The sequence below is a fragment of the Acanthamoeba castellanii genome (assembly GCF_000313135.1).
Source record: "Acanthamoeba castellanii str. Neff unplaced genomic scaffold scf7180000084568, whole genome shotgun sequence".
Taxonomy (NCBI): domain Eukaryota; phylum Discosea; order Longamoebia; family Acanthamoebidae; genus Acanthamoeba; species Acanthamoeba castellanii.
This window is the reverse complement of record NW_004457329.1, coordinates 146504-165205: the sequence shown is the minus strand read 5'-3', so window position 1 is coordinate 165205 and position 18702 is coordinate 146504. Positions and strand designations below refer to the sequence as shown.

General features: G+C 60.4%; 7 protein-coding genes across 7 annotated transcripts; 4 read left to right on the top strand and 3 right to left on the bottom strand.

Moving 5' to 3' along the window:
- Positions 1 to 215: 215 nt before the first annotated feature.
- On the top strand, positions 216 to 2571 carry ACA1_038490 (asparagine synthase (glutaminehydrolyzing), putative; the record flags this gene model as incomplete). The annotated part of the gene is made up of 7 exons (XM_004335629.1): positions 216 to 295; positions 392 to 629; positions 775 to 849; positions 991 to 1506; positions 1635 to 2095; positions 2186 to 2345; positions 2440 to 2571. The coding sequence occupies 7 exons, from the start codon at positions 216 to 218 to the stop codon at positions 2569 to 2571; spliced, it is 1662 nt and encodes a 553-aa protein (XP_004335677.1).
- A 104-nt stretch (positions 2572 to 2675) lies between these two features.
- On the bottom strand, positions 2676 to 8530 carry ACA1_038480 (leucine rich repeat containing protein; the record flags this gene model as incomplete). Its single annotated transcript, XM_004335628.1, has 14 exons — positions 2676 to 2933; positions 2994 to 4153; positions 4220 to 4374; positions 4457 to 4641; positions 4711 to 4819; positions 4937 to 5069; positions 5184 to 5392; positions 5484 to 5637; positions 5731 to 5882; positions 5966 to 6799; positions 6900 to 7252; positions 7369 to 7510; positions 7667 to 7920; positions 7994 to 8530. The coding sequence occupies 14 exons, from the start codon at positions 8528 to 8530 to the stop codon at positions 2676 to 2678; spliced, it is 4635 nt and encodes a 1544-aa protein (XP_004335676.1).
- A 108-nt stretch (positions 8531 to 8638) lies between these two features.
- On the top strand, positions 8639 to 10501 carry ACA1_038470 (peptidase, M20/M25/M40 superfamily protein; the record flags this gene model as incomplete). Its single annotated transcript, XM_004335627.1, has 10 exons — positions 8639 to 8794; positions 8870 to 8945; positions 8993 to 9124; positions 9189 to 9407; positions 9448 to 9516; positions 9590 to 9765; positions 9843 to 9947; positions 10013 to 10159; positions 10247 to 10352; positions 10425 to 10501. 10 exons carry the CDS (start codon positions 8639 to 8641, stop codon positions 10499 to 10501), a joined length of 1263 nt encoding a protein of 420 aa, XP_004335675.1.
- A 634-nt stretch (positions 10502 to 11135) lies between these two features.
- On the bottom strand, positions 11136 to 12346 carry ACA1_038460 (Actin1; the record flags this gene model as incomplete). Its single annotated transcript, XM_004335626.1, has 2 exons — positions 11136 to 11895; positions 11979 to 12346. The coding sequence occupies 2 exons, from the start codon at positions 12344 to 12346 to the stop codon at positions 11136 to 11138; spliced, it is 1128 nt and encodes a 375-aa protein (XP_004335674.1).
- A 441-nt stretch (positions 12347 to 12787) lies between these two features.
- Positions 12788 to 14676, top strand: ACA1_038450 (uncharacterized protein; the record flags this gene model as incomplete). The annotated part of the gene is made up of 6 exons (XM_004335625.1): positions 12788 to 12833; positions 12983 to 13047; positions 13214 to 13306; positions 13395 to 13613; positions 13702 to 14029; positions 14099 to 14676. 6 exons carry the CDS (start codon positions 12788 to 12790, stop codon positions 14674 to 14676), a joined length of 1329 nt encoding a protein of 442 aa, XP_004335673.1.
- Positions 14677 to 15633: 957 nt separating this feature from the next.
- Positions 15634 to 16080, top strand: ACA1_038440 (uncharacterized protein; the record flags this gene model as incomplete). Its single annotated transcript, XM_004335624.1, has 2 exons — positions 15634 to 15913; positions 15992 to 16080. 2 exons carry the CDS (start codon positions 15634 to 15636, stop codon positions 16078 to 16080), a joined length of 369 nt encoding a protein of 122 aa, XP_004335672.1.
- A 188-nt stretch (positions 16081 to 16268) lies between these two features.
- Positions 16269 to 18592, bottom strand: ACA1_038430 (uncharacterized protein; the record flags this gene model as incomplete). The annotated part of the gene is made up of 11 exons (XM_004335623.1): positions 16269 to 16430; positions 16501 to 16668; positions 16752 to 16877; positions 16950 to 17103; positions 17176 to 17296; positions 17386 to 17510; positions 17573 to 17775; positions 17838 to 18027; positions 18098 to 18171; positions 18247 to 18352; positions 18447 to 18592. The coding sequence occupies 11 exons, from the start codon at positions 18590 to 18592 to the stop codon at positions 16269 to 16271; spliced, it is 1575 nt and encodes a 524-aa protein (XP_004335671.1).
- Positions 18593 to 18702: the final 110 nt, after the last annotated feature.

Below are 18702 nucleotides of genomic sequence, written 5' to 3'. Positions count from 1 at the left end.
CTGCTTGCCAGCTGTCCCAACAGCCCAAGGTGGAGTTCGGTCTTGCGTACGGGGAAAATGGCCAGAACACAAAGCGTGAAGTGACCGGTGGACTTTCGGACTCAACAGGTGCCACTCCCTTTTAGGGCGCCCACCTCAACCTGTTGGTTTGGCCCAAAAGTGCACAAACAAAACCAGCCACCAACAACACTCTCACTTCCAGACTACACACAAAGATGTGCGGAATCTTCGCTATTTTGGGCAGCAAGGAGGACACGGAGACCCTCCGCAAGAAGGCACTCGGCCTGTCGAAGCGGTACGTCAATCCACCGGTGGCTTTCGTCACGATGTGTCCGACTGCCCCCTCTCGAATCTCACCACACGCGCGCGATCTGCACTCAATCTCGCACAGAATTCGCCATCGTGGCCCTGACTGGAACGGCATCTATGTGGACCACAAGCGCGTGCTGTGCCACGAGCGTCTCGGTATCGTGGACCCGGTGAGCGGTGCCCAGCCGCTCTACAACCAGACCGGCACCATCGCCCTCACCGTCAACGGCGAGATCTACAACCACAAGGCCCTGCGTCAGTCCCTCTTCAAGGACTACCAGTTCAAGACCGCCTCCGACTGCGAGGTCATCATCCCACTGGTGCGTCTCCCTCTCTCTCTCCTTCTCCTTCTCCACCACCAGCGCGTGCTCTCTCGCTTACGCAACCAGCCTACATCGTGATATTATATTTACATATATATTTATATATTTATATATTCATCATAAATATGAATATGTGCCACAGTGGGAGCAGTTTGGCGCCGAGGCATGTGGCCGCCTGGACGGCATGTTCTCCTTCGTCCTCACCGACAGCGTCAAGGTACATCACTCTCACGTGTGTTGGTGCTGTGTCGTGTGTCGGTGGTTGGTCGTGTCGTGTGCTCAAGCTCGCTGTGTGTGCGGCTGAGTCGTGTGTTAATACTAAATATATATACATGAATGTAATGTAATGTAAACGTAGGACACGTACCTGGTGGCGCGTGATCCGCTGGGCATCACGAGCCTGTACATCGGGTGGCACAAGGACGGGTCGGTGTGGGTGGCGTCGGAGCTCAAGTCGCTCATGGACGACTGCGAGCGGTACGAGGCCTTCCCGCCGGGCCACTACTACACGCCCGAGACGGGCTTCAAGCGCTACTACGAGCCCTCCTGGTGGACCCCCGCCTACGTCCCGCAGGGCGCGGCCGACCTCACGGTGCTGCGCGAGAGCCTGGAGAAGGCCGTGGTGAAGCGCCTCATGACCGACGTGCCCTACGGCGTGCTGATCTCGGGCGGGCTCGACTCGTCGCTGGTGGGCGCGATCGCGTCGCGCCACGCCGCGATGCGGGTGGAGGAGGAGGAGAAGGAGAAGGCCTGGTGGCCCCAGATCCACTCGTTCAGCATCGGCCTCCCCAACTCGCCCGATCTCAAGGCCGCCCGCGAGGCCGCCACGTTCCTCGGCACCATCCACCACGAGTTCAACTTCACCGTCCAGGAGGTACCTCTTGCATCCACTTTCTTACACGCACACGCACACGCACACGCACACGCACACGCACACGCACACGCACACGCACACGCACACGCACACGACACGCCAACGAGCTGATGATGCTTGGTGCACAGGGCATTGATGCGTTGGCCGATGTGATCTGGCATCTGGAGACGTACGACGTGACGAGCATCCGGGCCAGCACGCCGATGTACTTTTTGGCGCGGAAGATCAAGGCCATGGGCGTCAAGATGGTGCTCTCGGGCGAGGGCGCCGACGAGGTGTTTGGCGGGTACCTCTACTTCCACAACGCGCCGTCGCCGGCCGAGTTCCACCAGGAGGCCCTCCGGCGCGTCAAGAACCTGCACTACTTTGATCTGCTGCGGGCCAACAAGTCGACGATGGCCTGGGGCCTCGAGGTGCGGGTGCCGTTCCTGGACAAGGAGTTCCTGGACGTGGCCATGAACATCCGGCCCGAGGACAAGGTCTACGCCGAGGGCAAGATGGAGAAGCACGTGCTCCGCAAGGCTTTCGACACGCCCGAGAAGCCCTACCTGCCCGACAGCATCCTCTGGAGGCAGAAGGAGCAGTTCAGGTACCGTCATCTCTCACAACCCTCTTGCGCTGCGATTTTTGTCGTGTGTGTCGTGTGTGTCGAGCCCTGGCTAAACCCACTCGTGCGCAGTGACGGCGTGGGTTACGGCTGGATCGACGGCCTCAAGGACTACGCCGAGAAGCAGGTGACCGACGAGGAGCTGGCGAGCGCTGCCGCCAAGTTCCCCTACAACACCCCCGACACCAAGGAGGCCTACCTCTTCAGGAAGATCTTCGAGTCCCTCTTCCACGTACTGCTCCCCCGACACCAAGCAAGCTCATGTGAGTGCGGTGTGTGTGTGTGTGTGTGTGCATTCAGCAGGCTGACCGTGTGACATTGTGCAGGGCGAGAGCGCTCAGAAGACGGTCGAGAAGTGGATCCCCACGTGGGGCAAGAGCAAGGACCCCTCCGGCAGAGTGCAGCTCGTGCACGAGAAGCACACCGACGCGCCCCTCCAGCACGACAAGGACTACTAGGCGACTTGCGACCTGCGCTGGATCCACCACCACACGGCGCTGCACTCTCTTCTCCCCAATTAGAAAAAATAAAAATAAAATTCAGACGGCTCCTCTCACCATCATCAGATGCCAATGTTGACGAACTCGACGTCGCTGGTGGGTCCTCGCTGGAGGTTGACGGAGGCGAGGAGCTGCCAGAAGGCGGCGACGGCCTCCCGCTCCAGCGGGTTGCGCTCGAGGGAGAGCTTCACGATGGATCGGTTGTGTCGCAGGGCCGCCCCGAGCGCCAGCAGCCCCTCGCCCTTGATGCCGTTGCTCACCAGAGACAAGAACGCCAGTACCTCGTTGCCCGCCACCAAGTCCTCCACCGCTTTGATGCCCTACACACCCGTCCGTTAGCGCACGACACGACACACGACACACACGACACACGCACGCACCTCATCTGTGATGCGGTTGGTATCGAGGTTGAGCGTGGTGACGGTGCAGTTGTTGAGGAGACTGCGGGCGAGCACGGCGACGCCTTCGTCCTGCAGGCGGTTCCCGCGGAGCACGAGCGTGGTGAGAAGGCTGAGGCCGGCGTTGGCCTGCCGCCGGTTGTCGAGCGCCTCGGCGAGCGGCGCGATCGTGGCCGCGTCCAGTCGATTCCACGACAGGTCGAGGCTCGTCAGGTTGCCGTTGCGCGCCAGCGCCCGCGACAGCGAACGCATGAAGCGATAGCTCTGCGTCGTGCGCTTCACAGCGTCCTGGTCCTCCCCGTCCTCATCCGTGATCAACTCCTCGTCCATGGTGAAGGTCTCCTCTTCCTCCTCTTTGTCCTCCCGCACTTCGTCTTGGTTGCTGTCGACTGTTTCCAGGCGTTCCCGGGCGGCCTTGCGCGCGAGCCGGCGTCCGCGCTTGCCGCGGGGCTTGGGCTTGCTCGCGGCGGCAGCGGCGGAGTTCATGTGCAGGTTGGCGTTGGCCATCACCAGCCACACGAGCGACGTGTTCTCCTCGAGTATGCGGCAGATGTTGTAGGGACCCCTACTCGCCCTCTCGTCCCCGTCATCGTCGTCCTCTTCGCTGTCCTCCTCTTCGCACAGCAGTTCGATGTGCGACGATCGCTCGGCGATGGCCGCGCTCACCTCGTCGGCCTGCGCGGCCACGGGCTCGAGCTGCAGCCACTCCAAGAGGAACGTGTTGCGCAGGCGGTTGTGCGGATGATACTGATGGTGGTGGTGCGGATGTCGAGCGTTCGTCGTATCGACCTGGTGGCGGTTGCCGCCGTCGGCCTGGTAGCGATTGCGCGCCGGCGCAGACTGCGGCGGGCTCATCAGACCGCCGGCCTGCACGGAAGCCGGCGACGGTGGCGATATGGCCAGCAGAGGCACCACCGCGCCGCTGCCGCCGGACGAACGCAGGAAGCTGCGCTTGTCTTTCCACCGACTGCGCAGCGCCTCGTCGTCGTCGGGCGAGGAGTCCCGCACTGCAAACCGCGCGGGGCGGCGTCCGCACAGCGGGTGGTAGAGCGGGTTGCTGGAGACGTCCAAGCGGAGCAGGCGGCGGTTGTGCCGCAACATCTCACGCAGCACGTCCCAGCACTCGTCTCGCCCATCAACACCTGTGTGCCGTTCTCATGTTAGTCACACACGCAACACGCAACACGCACATACACACAGCCACGTACCAGAAACTTGTAGGTCGAGTAGGGAAGAGGCCCGGTTGCTCATCAGGGCGCGCGAGATGGCTGTGAGGCCCTCGTCAGTGATGAGGTTGCCCGACAGGTTGAAGAACCGCAGCGTCGTATTTCTCGCCAGCATCGATGCAAACGCCTTCCCGCCACTGTGTAGATAAACGCACATGTCCCACGAGTCAGGACTGTAACGCTGTGTTTGTGTGTGTGTGTCGAGTGTGCGGAGCGCACCGCGAGGTGATCTTGTTGTTCTCAAGCTCCAGGCTAAGAAGGCCGTCGTTGTGCTTGAGCGCGTCGGCGAGGCGATAGGCCCCGGCGTCGCCCACGCCGTTGTAGCTCAAGTACAGCTCGGTGAGTGTCTGGTTCGTCTTCAGCGCCTCCGCCAGCGCGCTCGCCCCCTTGTTCGATACGTGATTCTAATCGTGGGGGGGGGGTAAGCACAACAGCGGGCTCAGCAGTGTAAAGGTCTGCTCAAGGCGGCGCACCTTTTGGAGGTCGAGCTTGGTGAGCGTTGCGTTGGTGGCGAGCGCCTTGGCGAGCGCACAGACAGCGTCGTCTTCGAGGAAATTGTGCGCGAGCGTCAACACGAGCAGACTGCGGTGGCGTGATGGCGCACGGAGATGAGAAGTTCATTTGGAGGGCGAAGAAAAGACCTCCAGTGCAGTGACGAGATGGGAGAAAGGCGAAGGAGGCGCCATTCGCAGCACGCACCTCTGGTTGACGAGAAGCGATCGGCCGAGCGCCCGCACGCCCGCGAAGTCGATCTTGTTGAAGTCCAGGTGGAGAATGTACAGCGACGACCGGAACTCCAACGCGCTGGCCAACGCCATCGCCCCCTCCGACCCTGCTCACGCGATAGACGACGCACACGCACACATGCACACATGCACACAATTCATTGAGCCAAAGTTCGCTGACAAGTCGCCGAAGAAAGAGAGAGAGAGAGAGAGCGGATTACCGATGCTGTTGGAGCACAGGTCGAGATGGGTGACGGTGGAGTTGAGCTTGAGCAGGGCGCCCAGGTACTTGATCGCCTCATCGCCGCTCTCGCCGATGCGGTAGTTCATCTCCGTGGGCGGACTGATGTTGGCCCGCAGGTCGAGGCTGTACACCGACCGGTTGGTGAGCAGGAAGTCGGCGAGCGTCATCACGCCGTCCATGCCCAGCCTGGGCGCGAGGAATTCAGGGAATGTAACGTGGTTAAAAGGCTGCGAGTCAGCGAGCGGGCGCACAGAGGCCGGGGGCGAGGGCCTGGCACCTGTTCTCGCGCAGGTTGACGATGCCCACGCTGGTATTGTGGGCCAGGGCCTGCGCCACGGCGCGAGCGCCGACCACGCCCACCTTGTTCCATCGGAGGTCGAAGTAGCGCAAGGTGTCCGTTGTGGCGAGGAACCGCGCCAGGTCCACCGTTCCTGTACACGTGTGAGTGAGTGTGTGGGGCACAAGCGCGCGTCACTCAACCGAACCAGCAATCAAGAATGAAGGGTAGAGAGAGGAGAGCGAACCTCGGTCGTCGATTTCGTTGCCGCGGATGTCAAGCGAGGTCAGCTGCCGCCCGAGCGCTCCGGTGCACAGCAGATCGGCGAGTCGGTCGATCCCGCCGTCCCCGAGGCGGTTGCCGCGCAGGTCGAGCGACTTGACCACCACCGACGGCACCCTGGTTCCACCACCCGCCATTGGGTACTCATTCATTAATTACTTAATGTTAATCATAGGATTGGCGGGTGGGTGGAGACGTACGAGAGCACCTCGCCCAGGAGGGCGATGCCCTTGCTGCTGAAGCGGTGGCCGCGCAGGGTGAGGTTGACGTGGCCGCTCGCGGGCAGGGAGATGGCGGGCACGACGTGGTGCGGGAGCGGGTCCTTGGTGTCCCCGGCGCGGGTGATCACGTGGTCCTTCTTGAGCACCGACCGCTCGTACCTGCTGCCGTTCCACTGCACGCTCACCCGCTCCCCGAAGCTGATGTGCTGCTGCTCGACCTGCGGCCGCTGCGACGCGCCCTGGTCGGCATCGCCTTCGTCATCGTTCTCCCTGTGCCGCTTTTCCTTGGGCGGTGAATGGCCGTTGCGCTCCTTGATCTGCGCACGATCCGCCGCTTCGTCCTCCCGCTGGCGTCGCTTGCGCGTGTTTGTCCCGATGCTGAGTTCCTGGGCCGGATCGGCCGACATCGACGCGGTCATCGGCAACACTGCGATCGTTGTCCCTGTTGCTGGTGGCGCGGCTGGGAAGAGGGCGTCGTACTGGGCGCGGGGCACTACGCGGCGTATGGCGACGTCGTAGTGATTGGTCCACGCGTTGTCCATGAAGCCCGTGAGGCTGCCGCCCCGGCCGAATGTGGCCTCTTCGCTGAGGCCCCAGCCGAGGAACCCCTCGCCGTAGCCATCCACGTACGCGGCGGCGGCGGCCGCATGGCTCGGGCCAGACGACGGCACCATCGGCGGATGCAGCGGGGCCGAGCGGAGCAGGGCGTCGTGTCGCACGATGGTCCACAGGGAGTGGTCGGTGATGTGTTTCGTGGGCACCCGACCGGCCTCCCGCCCGCGGCACCACACAGCTTCCGCCGTGTTCTCGAGTCTGTCAGCCCGCAGAGATCATCGTGAGTGAACTGTGTTGTGTGCGCTGCGCGCTGTGCGCTGTGCGCTGTGCGCTGTGCGCTGTGCGCTGTGCGTCGCACCCGTCGTCGTGGGAGAGGATCCAGATGGGCACGTCCATGGGGAACAGGACGTGGATGACGCCGGCGAACATGCTCAGGAGGTAGTCCGCCGCGTTCTTGTACTTGCGATCGCATCCGTTGTCGTAGAACGCGTTGAAGAAGTCCGCCATCGCCCGCCCGCCCACGCTCCGCTCCGCCGCCGACCGCTCGTCGTCGCTCCCCGGGGAGCTGGTGCCCACGGGGCACGGGATGAGGTGCATGATCCCCTTCTCCGTCAGGCGGTGAAACGCGGGCGAGGCCGAGCCCTGCGAATAGCCCGCGCCACAGAAGCCATAGATCTTCACGTGCGACGGCACGCTGCTCTCCACAAAGTCCTATTAAATAAAAAATAAAAAAATAAAAATAACAAAACAGGCGTCAGCGACGACACACGTGTGCGCACACAACTTTGGTGCGGCACGCACAAGAGGAGAAGGGACCTTACAAGCACTTTGGCGCAGTTGTCGACGTCGATCAGGAGGAAGTGGTCGCCCGGCGCGACGGCCCCCTTCTGCAGGTGGGAGGGGCTGAGGAACGGGGCCAGCTCTCGCGCCCATAGCGTGCCAAAGAGGAGGAAGCACGTGAACGAATGCCTGGCACAACAACCAACCCAATCATCAGTTGGTACAGAGGATCGCACGTGTCGTGTGTGTCGTGTGTGTCGTGTGCGTCGTGTGCGTCGTGTGCGTCGTGTGCGTCGTGTGCGTCGTGTGCGTCGTGTGCGTCGTGTGCGTGGCGCGTGGTGTTACCTGGTCCGGTTCATGCCACCCAGATGCCAACCGCGGGGAGAAGAAGATGTGGAGGAGAGGGAGGAGAGGTTGAAGCACACGCAGGAAGGCGGATGCCCGCAGCCGCCACCGGTGGAGGTGCGTAGCGAGTGACCTCCGGCGGTGGCGGGTGATGACGGCACCGGCGAGCTCGGCACCGAATGTCGCGGGGAGGCCGGCTGCGAGGCCGAGCCCGCATCTTCCGCCGAAACCGACGCAAACCACCGCCACCAGTACTGCAGTGCGACCGTGAAGCCGTCAGCGCGCGCCGACACACGCACGACACGCGCGGAGAGTGAGAATGCATACCTCCTCCACGAGGAGCTTCCACAGGCCCTCGAGGTCGAGGCAGAGCACGAGGCCCTTCTCGCCGTTGACGGTCGCGGCGGCAGCGGGAATGGGGGTGCGAGCCATGCGGGCGACGAAGTGGGCGCGCAGCAGCGGCCACGGGTCGCGGCGGAAGTAGCTGGCCGCCTGCTTGGTCGAGCGCTGCGAAGCTGTGCCACCGCCGCCGGCTTGGCTCGGGTGGGGCGACCAGAAGGAGCTGTAGGCCTGCTGGCTCCACACGAGCTCGATGAAGGTGTCGTGTGCCCTCTTGACTACCTCCTCCAGCACCTGCAGGGCCTCCTGATCGTCATCTTCGTGCTTAAGGCTTTCATCCACTGCGGTGATTGGAGCCGGCAGGAGGGAGAAGAGGGAGATGGCTTCGCGCAGGATGGTGGCAGGGTCGGGAAAGCGAGCAGATGTGAGATGCGCCCCCCGGATGACGGCTTCCCCGCATTTGTGCACCGCAGCCAGCGGCAAGCGAACATAGGGTGCCGCATGCTGCTCATACCCCTCTTCCATCTTGCCGAACGAATAACACAGAACCGGTGATTTAATTATTTTAGCTTCATTTTAAATTATTTTATAATGAGAAACAAGAAGGTAGTAATGTAACTATAAACACGAAGCATGGAGCAGCAGCTGGTGGCAGAGATGGTGGGGGTGCTGCAGACGCTGGTGCAGGCACCCTCTGTGAACGGCGTCCACACCGAGAAGGCCACCGTCTTAGCCCTCGCTCGGGAGGCTCAGCGCCTCGGTCTCGACCACACCCTCCACTCGCTCGACGTACAACTCCCCCACAACCCTCCCTACTGCGTACTGAAAGGTTGTACTAAGCTTCATATCCTCCTAACTGTGCAGGAGGAGCGACCCAACCTGGTCGTGTCAGTGGGTGAAGGCGAGCCCAGCTTCCTCTTCATCGCCCACTCTGACACCGGTGCGTGTATGCTTGGCCCTTGGCCCAGCGCCTCCTCCTGCTGACAGCGATGGTGGTGGGACTACGCTATGCAGTGGGCACCGGCCAAGAGGAGCTGTGGAAACACCCACCATTCGCGGGGGTCGTGGAGGATGGCATCCTCTACGCTCGCGGCGCGTGCGACAACAAGGCCGGAATGGGTACACCACCCACAGGCAGACACAGCCGAGTGCTTTCTATTGACGACGTGGCGGGGCCGGCCAGTGTGTGGCCTGTACACGCTCAAGCGGCTGGCCGACACGATCGCCAAGTCGGACGATCGGTACAGGAAGCTGGGCAAGGTGCAACTGGCCATAGTCGCCGATGAGGAGAGCGGTGCGTGCAGCAAGATCGGCATGCGGTACCTGCTCGACGAGAATCTCGTGGGCGGCAAGGGCGCCATCTACGGCTACCCCGGCACGCGGGTCACTATCGGGCACCGGGGTACCGAAGCCTCCCTCCCCCATCTACCACACCCATGCAGACATTGACCCTGTTGCGTTAGGCCTTCTGCGCTTCACGATCGAAGTGCACGGCGAACCGGTGCATGTTGGTACGTGGCGATGATGGGGCGTGGTGCGTCTTGGGTACCCACAGCTCAGCACCACCGGGGGGTCACGTAACAGGAAGCAGCGAATGGACGAAGGGCATCAAGGGTGCGAATGCAACGATGGCTCTTGTGGACATCTTGTCGCGCATGGAGAAGCACGAATGGCCCTTGGACGAGCACGACAGCTTCCCCGGCCTCAACTTTGTCTGCACACCCGGCACGTTGATCAGCGGCGGCACCTACGAGAGTGTGGTACGTATCGCCAGAGAGTGTAGACGCAGCGTCATCATGAATATCAAACTTACGCGTGTCACCGTCGCTCGTGTCAGGTCCCCAACTATGCGCAGACGCTCGTCGACATGCGCCCCATGCCGGACACCAACGTCGAGAACATCATCGCCACTGTCGAGAAGATCATCAGTGACGTCATCACGGTACGAAAGGCTCCTTCTCGTTTATGTCCGATCACCTGCTTACGTGTGCGTGTGGGCGCCGGCAGGAGCGTAACGCCAAGATTGGCAGCGATAAGCTGAACGGCGCCATGAAGATCAAGGCGCGCCTGCCCGCAGTCTTCATTCCCAAGGACCATCCGCTGGCCACCTCATGCGTCAAAGCGGTCGAGAAAGTTCTCAACGAGACCCCAGACGTACGTCACTTCCTCGCACAACAGAACGCCCATCATGGGGCTGCCCGCGATGGCTGCTGATCGCCCATGTCACCGTGCTGACTTCAGGTGGGTGGATGTGGGCCGGCCAATGAGGGCTACATGCTGATCGAGAAGGGCATTCCCACCATCTGTGGCTTTGGACCCAAAGGCGGCGCCCCTCATGCGCCCAACGGTACCAGCTGCGCTGTGACAACGCGCTTGTTTCCACTGCCTTTGCTCACGCTTCACTTCAATCCGCGAACAGAGTGGGTTGAAGTAGCATCTCTGGGCTCCACCGTGGACATCTACTACGACATTGTGTGTCGCTACCTCGACCTCTAAGCCAACTAGTTGTGCTCTAAACGCGCTCAATGTGTAATGAATGAAGAACAAGCCCAAGCAAGCAAAAGGATACGGCACGGTGGATTCCCGGGTGGTCGCCCACCCCAGTACTAACACCGCCTGGACAGAACAGCGAATGAGGCGGACTGGTTGCGCACCTGCTCCTGACTACATCGTCAACCTCTCTCCTTCCGTCTTCTTGTCCGGTTGAATTGCTGCCAATAGGAATGGCCAGTGTGGGGATCGAACCCACAGTATGGCCGTATCCATTGGTACGCTCTTCTTCCATCAGTTCCCCACATTTGAAACGCTGCTCTGCCATTTGCCGGCCATCACGCACCCCTCTAAGTTGGGCATCACGAGCTGGACAAGCAGAAGAAGCTTGACTGGGAAGAGGAACTGAGAGTCCTGGCCCGCGATAAGCTACGGCAAGCTTGCGGCCACAGAGCCAAAGCGAAGAAAGAGGTGAAAGAATGAAGAGCGCAAAGAGACAAAGAAGTGTTTGGTGGACGCGCCTGAGCGCAGACGGGTTTGTATTTACTACAGTGTGTTTACCAACACCAGCGAAGGTGCTCGCTTAGAAGCACTTGCGGTGGACAATCGAGGGTTTCTTTCCCGCCCGATGTTTCTCCTTTCAAAAGCACTTGCGGTGGACAATGCTGGGACCAGACTCGTCGTACTCCTCCTTGGAGATCCACATCTGCTGGAAGGTCGAGAGCGAGGCGAGGATGGAGCCACCGATCCAGACGGAGTACTTGCGCTCGGGGGGAGCGATGATCTTGATCTTCATGGTCGACGGCGCGAGGGCGGTGAGCTCCTTCTGCATGCGGTCGGCAATGCCGGGGAACATGGTGGTACCGCCGGAGAGCACGACGTTACCGTACAGGTCCTTCCTGATGTCGACGTCGCACTTCATGATCGAGTTGTAGGTGGTCTCGTGGATACCGGCCGACTCCATGCCGAGGAACGAGGGCTGGAACAGAGCCTCGGGGGCGCGGAAGCGCTCGTTACCGATGGTGATGACCTGACCGTCGGGCAGCTCGTACGACTTCTCGAGGGCCGACGACGAGGCAGCGGTGTGCATCTCCTGCTCGAAGTCGAGGGCGACGTAGCACAGCTTCTCCTTGATGTCGCGCACGATCTCGCGCTCGGCGGTGGTGGTGAACGAGTAGCCGCGCTCGGTGAGGATCTTCATGAGGTAGTCAGTGAGATCGCGACCGGCGAGATCGAGACGGAGGATGGCGTGGGGCAGGGCATAACCCTCGTAGATGGGCACGGTGTGGGTCACGCCGTCGCCGGAGTCGAGCACAATACCGGTGGTACGGCCCGAGGCGTAGAGCGAGAGCACGGCCTGGATGGCGACGTACATGGCGGGGGTGTTGAAGGTCTCGAACCTGATGGGAGGGAGAGAAAGGAGGTGAGTCTATCTTTCACCTATATGAGTGGCGGTGATTGGAAAAGAGGAGGAGTCTCGTACATGATCTGGGTCATCTTCTCGCGGTTGGCCTTGGGGTTGAGGGGGGCCTCAGTGAGCAGCACGGGGTGCTCCTCGGGGGCCACGCGGAGCTCGTTGTAGAAGGTGTGGTGCCAGATCTTCTCCATGTCGTCCCAGTTGGTCACGATGCCGTGCTCGATGGGGTACTTGAGCGTGAGGATACCGCGCTTGGACTGGGCCTCGTCACCGACGTACGAGTCCTTCTGGCCCATGCCGACCATGACGCCGGTGTGGCGCGGGCGACCGACGATAGAGGGGAACACAGCGCGCGGGGCGTCATCACCGGCAAAGCCAGCCTTGCACATGCCCGAACCGTTGTCGATAACCAGAGCCTGAACCTCGTCTCCCATGTTGATGTAGTTGGTGGTGGTGGTGTTGTAGAGTTGTAGTAAACTGAAGAATTGAAGCTGGGGCCGTATTTGTAGTGTGCTCTTGGGCCCACTGCCGGGTATCGAGGCGACCAATAGGCCGCGTGGTCCTTGGGTGGTTATTACGTCAACCAATGGCGGGTGAGTAAAACGTTCCTGTGGCTACTGCGAGCGTTTGCACCACTGGGCTCGAAGTAAACCAAAATTTGAGGTGAAAGACTGCGGGAGGAGCGCTCCAATAAAGCGGAGGCAGCACTGCGCTCCTTTCTGTCCAATCGTACGCTTTATAATGATCGCTTGTTGCTACTGCGCACCTGTCCGATTTTGTACTTGTATTTCCTTCACCCTTTTTCTATTCATTCTCCTGTACCCAGGGTGGTTTTATTTTATTTAAAATAGTTAATTATATCAAAAATATAAATCATGGTAGAGGTGGAGCTGCCAGAGGAGGTGGAACTGCGCATCTTGGGTTTGCTGCCATGGAATGTTCTCTTCAAGGCCACGCTTGTTTGTTCCCGCTGGCGCCGCCTCGGTATCTTGCCCCCCCCCCAACAAACCTCCCTCACATCCCCGGACCCGGGCCAAAGGAGGAGGTTGCATGTGCCCCCCCCCCCAAAGCTCTGGACAGAAGCCTCTGGGAGAGCATCTTCGAGTCGGAGTTTGGATGCGCGGCCGCTGCCGTCGTGCGCGCTTGTGCCCCAGCACTCCCCCGGGTTCGTATTGCGGCGTGTGGCATCGTGCAAGGACATACATGTCGTGTGCTGCACAGGGTTGGACTCACACCCCATGTGTGGCGTGTGTGGTGTGCGTTGTGTGCGGTGGTACGTGTGCGGTTCGCTCGAGGGCCAGGTGATGGAGAACCTGTGGTGCCCCAGCCCCGACCACGCGCCCATCGACGAGTGGTTCTGGTGGTGCACCCGCCTGCAGTGCCCCCACCCTCACGTACGCCGATCCGGATCACCCTGCGTTCCGCTTCCGCTTCGCCAACAGCGCGGGGCAATGGCGTACGCTGTTTGAACTGCTCCTGCAGGAAGACCACAGCGACTATGACGAGGCCAGTGCAGAGAATCTGCCGGATGAGAACGATGAGGACCCAGGGTGGTTGCACGACTACGTGCTCAGCCTCACCGCCTCGCCGCCATCATCATCATCATCGTCACCGCGCCACGAAGAGGGCGGCGTGAATGGCAGCAGGGCGTCCAAGCGGCCACGACTAACTTCTTCTTCTTCTTCTGGTGTCGTGGATGAGGTGCGCCATCAAGACTGACGACAATCGATGACATCAACCCCTAGCCGTTGTTCATTGCTCTCTCTTCTGTTGTTGTTGTTGTTGGCAGGTGCCATGGGCCAAGGTGTTCAAGGACCACTACATCCTTCGCCATCGATGGCTGCACGGATGCGATCCGCGGCCGCGACGAGATGCGCCGGAGAATGGAGAGGCGGTGGAAGGGGAAGGGAAAGGCGATGCCGAACAGTGGCCAGACCCGAGCAGGATCGTGCGTGTGGTGGTGACGGGCACGAGGTCGAGCGGCAAGTCCTCCATCCTTCGCGCCCTTCTTGCCCACGACCAGCAGGATCAGGTGAACGAAGCGCGCCCGGTCAACGTGATCGTGGTCGAGGTCTGGGGCGTGCGGGTCGTCCTCCTCGAGGTCAAGCGTGCCCACGGTGCGCGGCCATCATCATCTCCGCCTTCTCCCAAACCAGACTTGGCTGATTGGACGGTTGTAATGGCAGGATGGCAGGGCAAGCTGTTCAATGGCGCCTCGGTCGACGGCGTGATGTTCGTGGTCGACGCGGAGGACTTCGCGCCCTTTGTGGGCCGGGCCATGTTGGAAGTGACAGATGAGGCGTTTGGCAGACTCGAGGCCATCTACAAGCTGTTCCACGGCGTCGCCGGCGAAGCCCATGCGGCCGCTCTCGCGGCCGTGGTGTGCGTGAACCGGATCGACCGCGCCCTCGCCACTGTCGGCGCTCGGGGCGAGCGTGGCGTGCAACCACCAGACCTGATCGAAGTCGTTGAGCGCAAGCTTCGCCTGGGGATGCTACAGCACTGCTCGTGGTACTCCGGGGCGAGGGTCTCGGCGATGGCCACATCGGTAGGGGCTGTCTCGGACGGTGGCCTTTGCCGCGCCGCTGTCGAGGCGTTTGTGCGGAACTGGACGAGCGTCCTCCACCGGGAGCTATGCGGGTGGACGAACGACGAGTGGGACACGTCGTGGATTGAGCGTACCTTCGAGCTTCAGGCCCTGGCCGAGGCGGAGGCGGAGGCCGAGCGGGCAGGTGCAATGGCGGAAACGCTGTTATTGGAATAAAAAAAGCGACAAAACACGAAACGGAACAGTTTCGAAAAAGTTGTGGAACAGACCGAAGCAAAACGTAGCGCATCCAAGGCTGCTTGCTGTAGAAGACGCAAAGGAAGCACAAAGACATGACCAAGTCGTGGAACGTGAGCTACTCGTGCAGAGTAAAAGGATGTAGGTGGGTCACCTCCAAGAAGAAAGCGCTCCTGTGCATCTCTCCGCACCTGCTCTCCGTGGTGCTCCCGAGCGACGCTACGTGCAGTACGACGAGACTGTTGGTGCGTAGCGATAGAGGAAGTGGACTGCCTGCGTGAAGTGGCGCTTAGGCATCTCGCGCTACATGTTCATAGGAGAGCATCGAGCTCTCCAGGGAAGGAAGCAAGCCGGTGATGCAGGTCGTCAAGGCCAGCATGTACTGCAAGGCACATCAAAGCCTTGAACGTTCGGTTCGAAAATGTCCTTGGCTGCAGCTTACCTTCTCTCAACGTTGGTGGCGCCTCTCAACAGGTGAGCGACGCGAGGGAGTTTCTGCTCCGATTCAACACCCCAACCGAGGTCAACGAATGCCAACGGCTCATGACAGACTCGGGAGCATTCGAATGGCGCCACGGCAGAGGCCTGCAGAGCCAAGGGTCTGTGCTTGACATCCCAACCGACACCCAGCTTCCGAGCTCACAGATGGACGTCGAGGAAGAAGAGATGGTACGTGCAATACCGTCCAGTTCCGCACACCTCTTGTGAGCCGGAGCTGAGTAGCTGCTTCAGACTCAATGCTCTCAGGTTGAGAGTAGCCCACCGGAGCCAGCCAGCGCCCAGGCTGAGGTCTTCACTCTGCTTCCTCGCTCTCACATCCCAGACCCTCCTCCAGCCGCTGTTCTTCCGTTCGCTGGGGCGCCCATCTCCCCTCAGCGAGTAGGCCCTGCCCCAGCTGCCTCCACACCGAACTACTCCTTCCCCCCACAACCCATCATGGTCGACGCGGCCTATTCTGCAGCGAGCAGCTCCTCGTCCACTTCATCCAGCGCTCCTGCTACGTCCTCCAGCTTAGGGCTCAGGGCGACGTTAAGCTCCGCACCGGTCCGCTCTTCTACCGCGGCAACGCCCGCCGCGACGTCCGCGGGCTTCTTCAACTTCGGCACCACGTCTGCTCCGTCCAACGCAGTCGCTACGGACGCCGAAGACATCGAGATCACCGAGGGCAACTTTGAGTTCTACCTCAGCATGTGCCTCAACGATCCGCGCTTCCCCAGTACTGTGCATCCGTCGGCTGTCTTGACTCTCCGCCACCAAAGCTGACTTTGGTTCGCCTGTCGTGACGTCGCGGCAGTGATCGTGGAGCAGGTGGAGAAGGCGTGGGTGCGGCACATGGGACTCGGCGGCACGGCGGCAGAATCTCTCGAAAGGCTCATGAAGTGAAGCCAGCTCGAGCTAACGTGGGGCAATTACACTCAACACGGAGACCGTCGGCGAACCCCCCCCCCCAATGGAGAGAGCAGCATGGCTAATAAAACAGGCAGTGTCTAGTATTGGGCCACGAACCTCCAACTGGCAGAAACACGAGGGAGGACGATCTTCGTGTGGCGAAAATGGCCGCTGGCAGCCTCTTACTGGGACTGCGGGTGCGAAGGGTCGAGGATCTCGCCGTGGAGGACCGGGTCCTTGTTGAGCGACAGGAAGAGGGAGTGGTTGAACTCCATTTGCCCCTCGGCGTTGACGTGCATCAGCTTCCTGGCAAGCTTGTCGATTGCCACCGTGGCCAGCACAGTCTGAGGAGAATCGATTCTCACGATGGTGAGTCGAAGTGGTGAGTAAAGCGAGTGGTGTGGCGCTGGGTACCTGGATGTAAGCGTCGATGAGATCGTCGGTGCCGACGCCGAGACGGTTGAAGTCGCGCGTGTCCATAAGCAGCAGTCGGTTCGTCTCCGTGCTCCAGGTGTCGTCGTCGAGCTTGAACGACAGGTTGGTACCGAGATAGTCCCAAGAGGTCTCGCCGGGGCTCAGGTTCTGAAGAGATTTGATGGAAGGAGAGCAAGAAAGCATTCAATAACCACAGCTCGCGAGGGCATAAGCCATATGGCTGGCCGTACCTGGGGCAAGGGCTTGCGGGCTCGCCGAGAGTAGATAGCGAGGGGACGGAAGGACTTGTGGATGTAGCTGTAGTGCACCATCAAGCGAATGTCCGCGCAGTAGATGTTCTTGTTCTTGTCCGGAATCTGCACTAGAACCGAATCAGCAAAGGTCCTCGGCCCAAGTGGCCTTTTAAGAGAAAAGGACGCCGAACGCACCGTGCCAACGTGGAAGTATTGGCCATGGCGTGTGACAGAGCTCCACGAGTAGTTTCCGATCAGGCTTTGCACGATGTACTGCTCATAAGCGCCTTGTTGGTTGAGCTCCTTCATGAGCTCCTCCAGCTCCTGCTTAGATGTGATCGTGTAGACGCTGCAGAAGCGAACAATTGTCGAGTTAGCCTTTGTCCCGATTAAAGCCTACCCGTGCCACGGACGAATGTACCCCTGGCCAGCGTTGGAGTAGGGCACCTTGACGACAGCGTGATCACCCATGGACTTGACCCACAGAGGGATTTCGTCCTTGGCCACGTCCTCCCTAGTTTCGGGAACGCGAATGCCCAGGCCTGTGAACCAAAGGGCGACACAATGTTGTCAATACACTCGCATGAGCGAGGGCGAAATTCCTCAAAGGGCGCGATCAATGTATGCGTACCCTTGGGCTCAAACTCGGCGTTGAAGAAGTCGTAGGCCTTGGCGGCGACGAGCTTGTTACGGCCGCCAGCAAGACAAGCCACCACAGGGTTGAGAATGAGAGTCTTGGCACCTGCCACAGGGAGCCTGGAGAAATCGTGAGAGCTCGGTCGTAGATCTCCCAGCATAGCATAGCACAGGAGAGGTACCGGCTCCAGGGCTTCTGCGTAACGTAGCGGAAGGCGGCACGGATGCGACGCCACTGGCCATCGGAGGTCCTGGCCTCGAGAACCCAATCGGAGGTCCACCGGACGTTGGTTTCCTCTTCATGGTCGTGGGTCTCCACCAGCAGCACTTCCTCATTGAAGGAGTCAGCCAAGCACGCGGCATACCCGGCAGCCTCAGTTTCATTCTGTGGTAAACACACTCACGTTGAGAGACCACAGGAGGGCTTGTGCCTGAAGCCGAGAGTACCTTGTCGAAAACCACAGCAAGAGCTCCCTCAATCATTTTGCCATTGGCTTCGCATTCCTCCAGGTAGGGCTTGAAGGTGTAATCGATGAGATACTGGTAGCCGTTCTTCTCCTCACCCTCATTGAGGAGAGGGAAGGATTTTTGACCAGAAGGACAACTGTTGGTCTCGATGACCACCATCTTGCGCCCTCTGCGATCAGGATGTTGAATTAAAAATCGCGATTTCCACAAGGACAGATCTTAAGGTGTGGCTAGGGTACCCTTTGGCCTCGGTCACGTTGAACAGATCAGCGCCAGACCATCTGAAGAACGAGGGCTTGTAGGCGAGCAACTCCTGCAGAGTATCAAAAATCGTGAGCAGCGCCATTCTCACTTTCTCACTTGGAGCCCCAAGCAGGTGGGGCTGTACTTCCAGAGCCTTACGATCTACGGTGGGGTACAGATGGGTGTAGCGCGAAATGATCCGTTCGTTGTCCATTCTCATGAAATGCGCCACCAGAGGATGAATCTGAGCACTGTGGTAACGTTACAGCGAAAGATCGTGCACGAGTGAGACGCGAGTGTGCGGCACAAGAATTAACCAAGGCAAGGCATCTTGTGGGAGCGCACTTGAGCACTTTGGTGTAGAAATGCTTGTCAACCTCGAAGGAGCCCTGCCTGACCACCACGGCGTACTTGGCCTTCTTGGTGTGTGGCTTAGCGACTGTCGGCTCCGCCTCGGACTTGTTCTCAACAACATCCTTGGGCGTCTCCATCGTGCAAGGATCGTACGTCGCCACTTTGCCTTCGAGAAGGAGAAATCAGTAGCGCGAACGACCACACCAGGGCAAAACCGGTCAAAAACCCGGTTTGGAAGGAGCTTCGC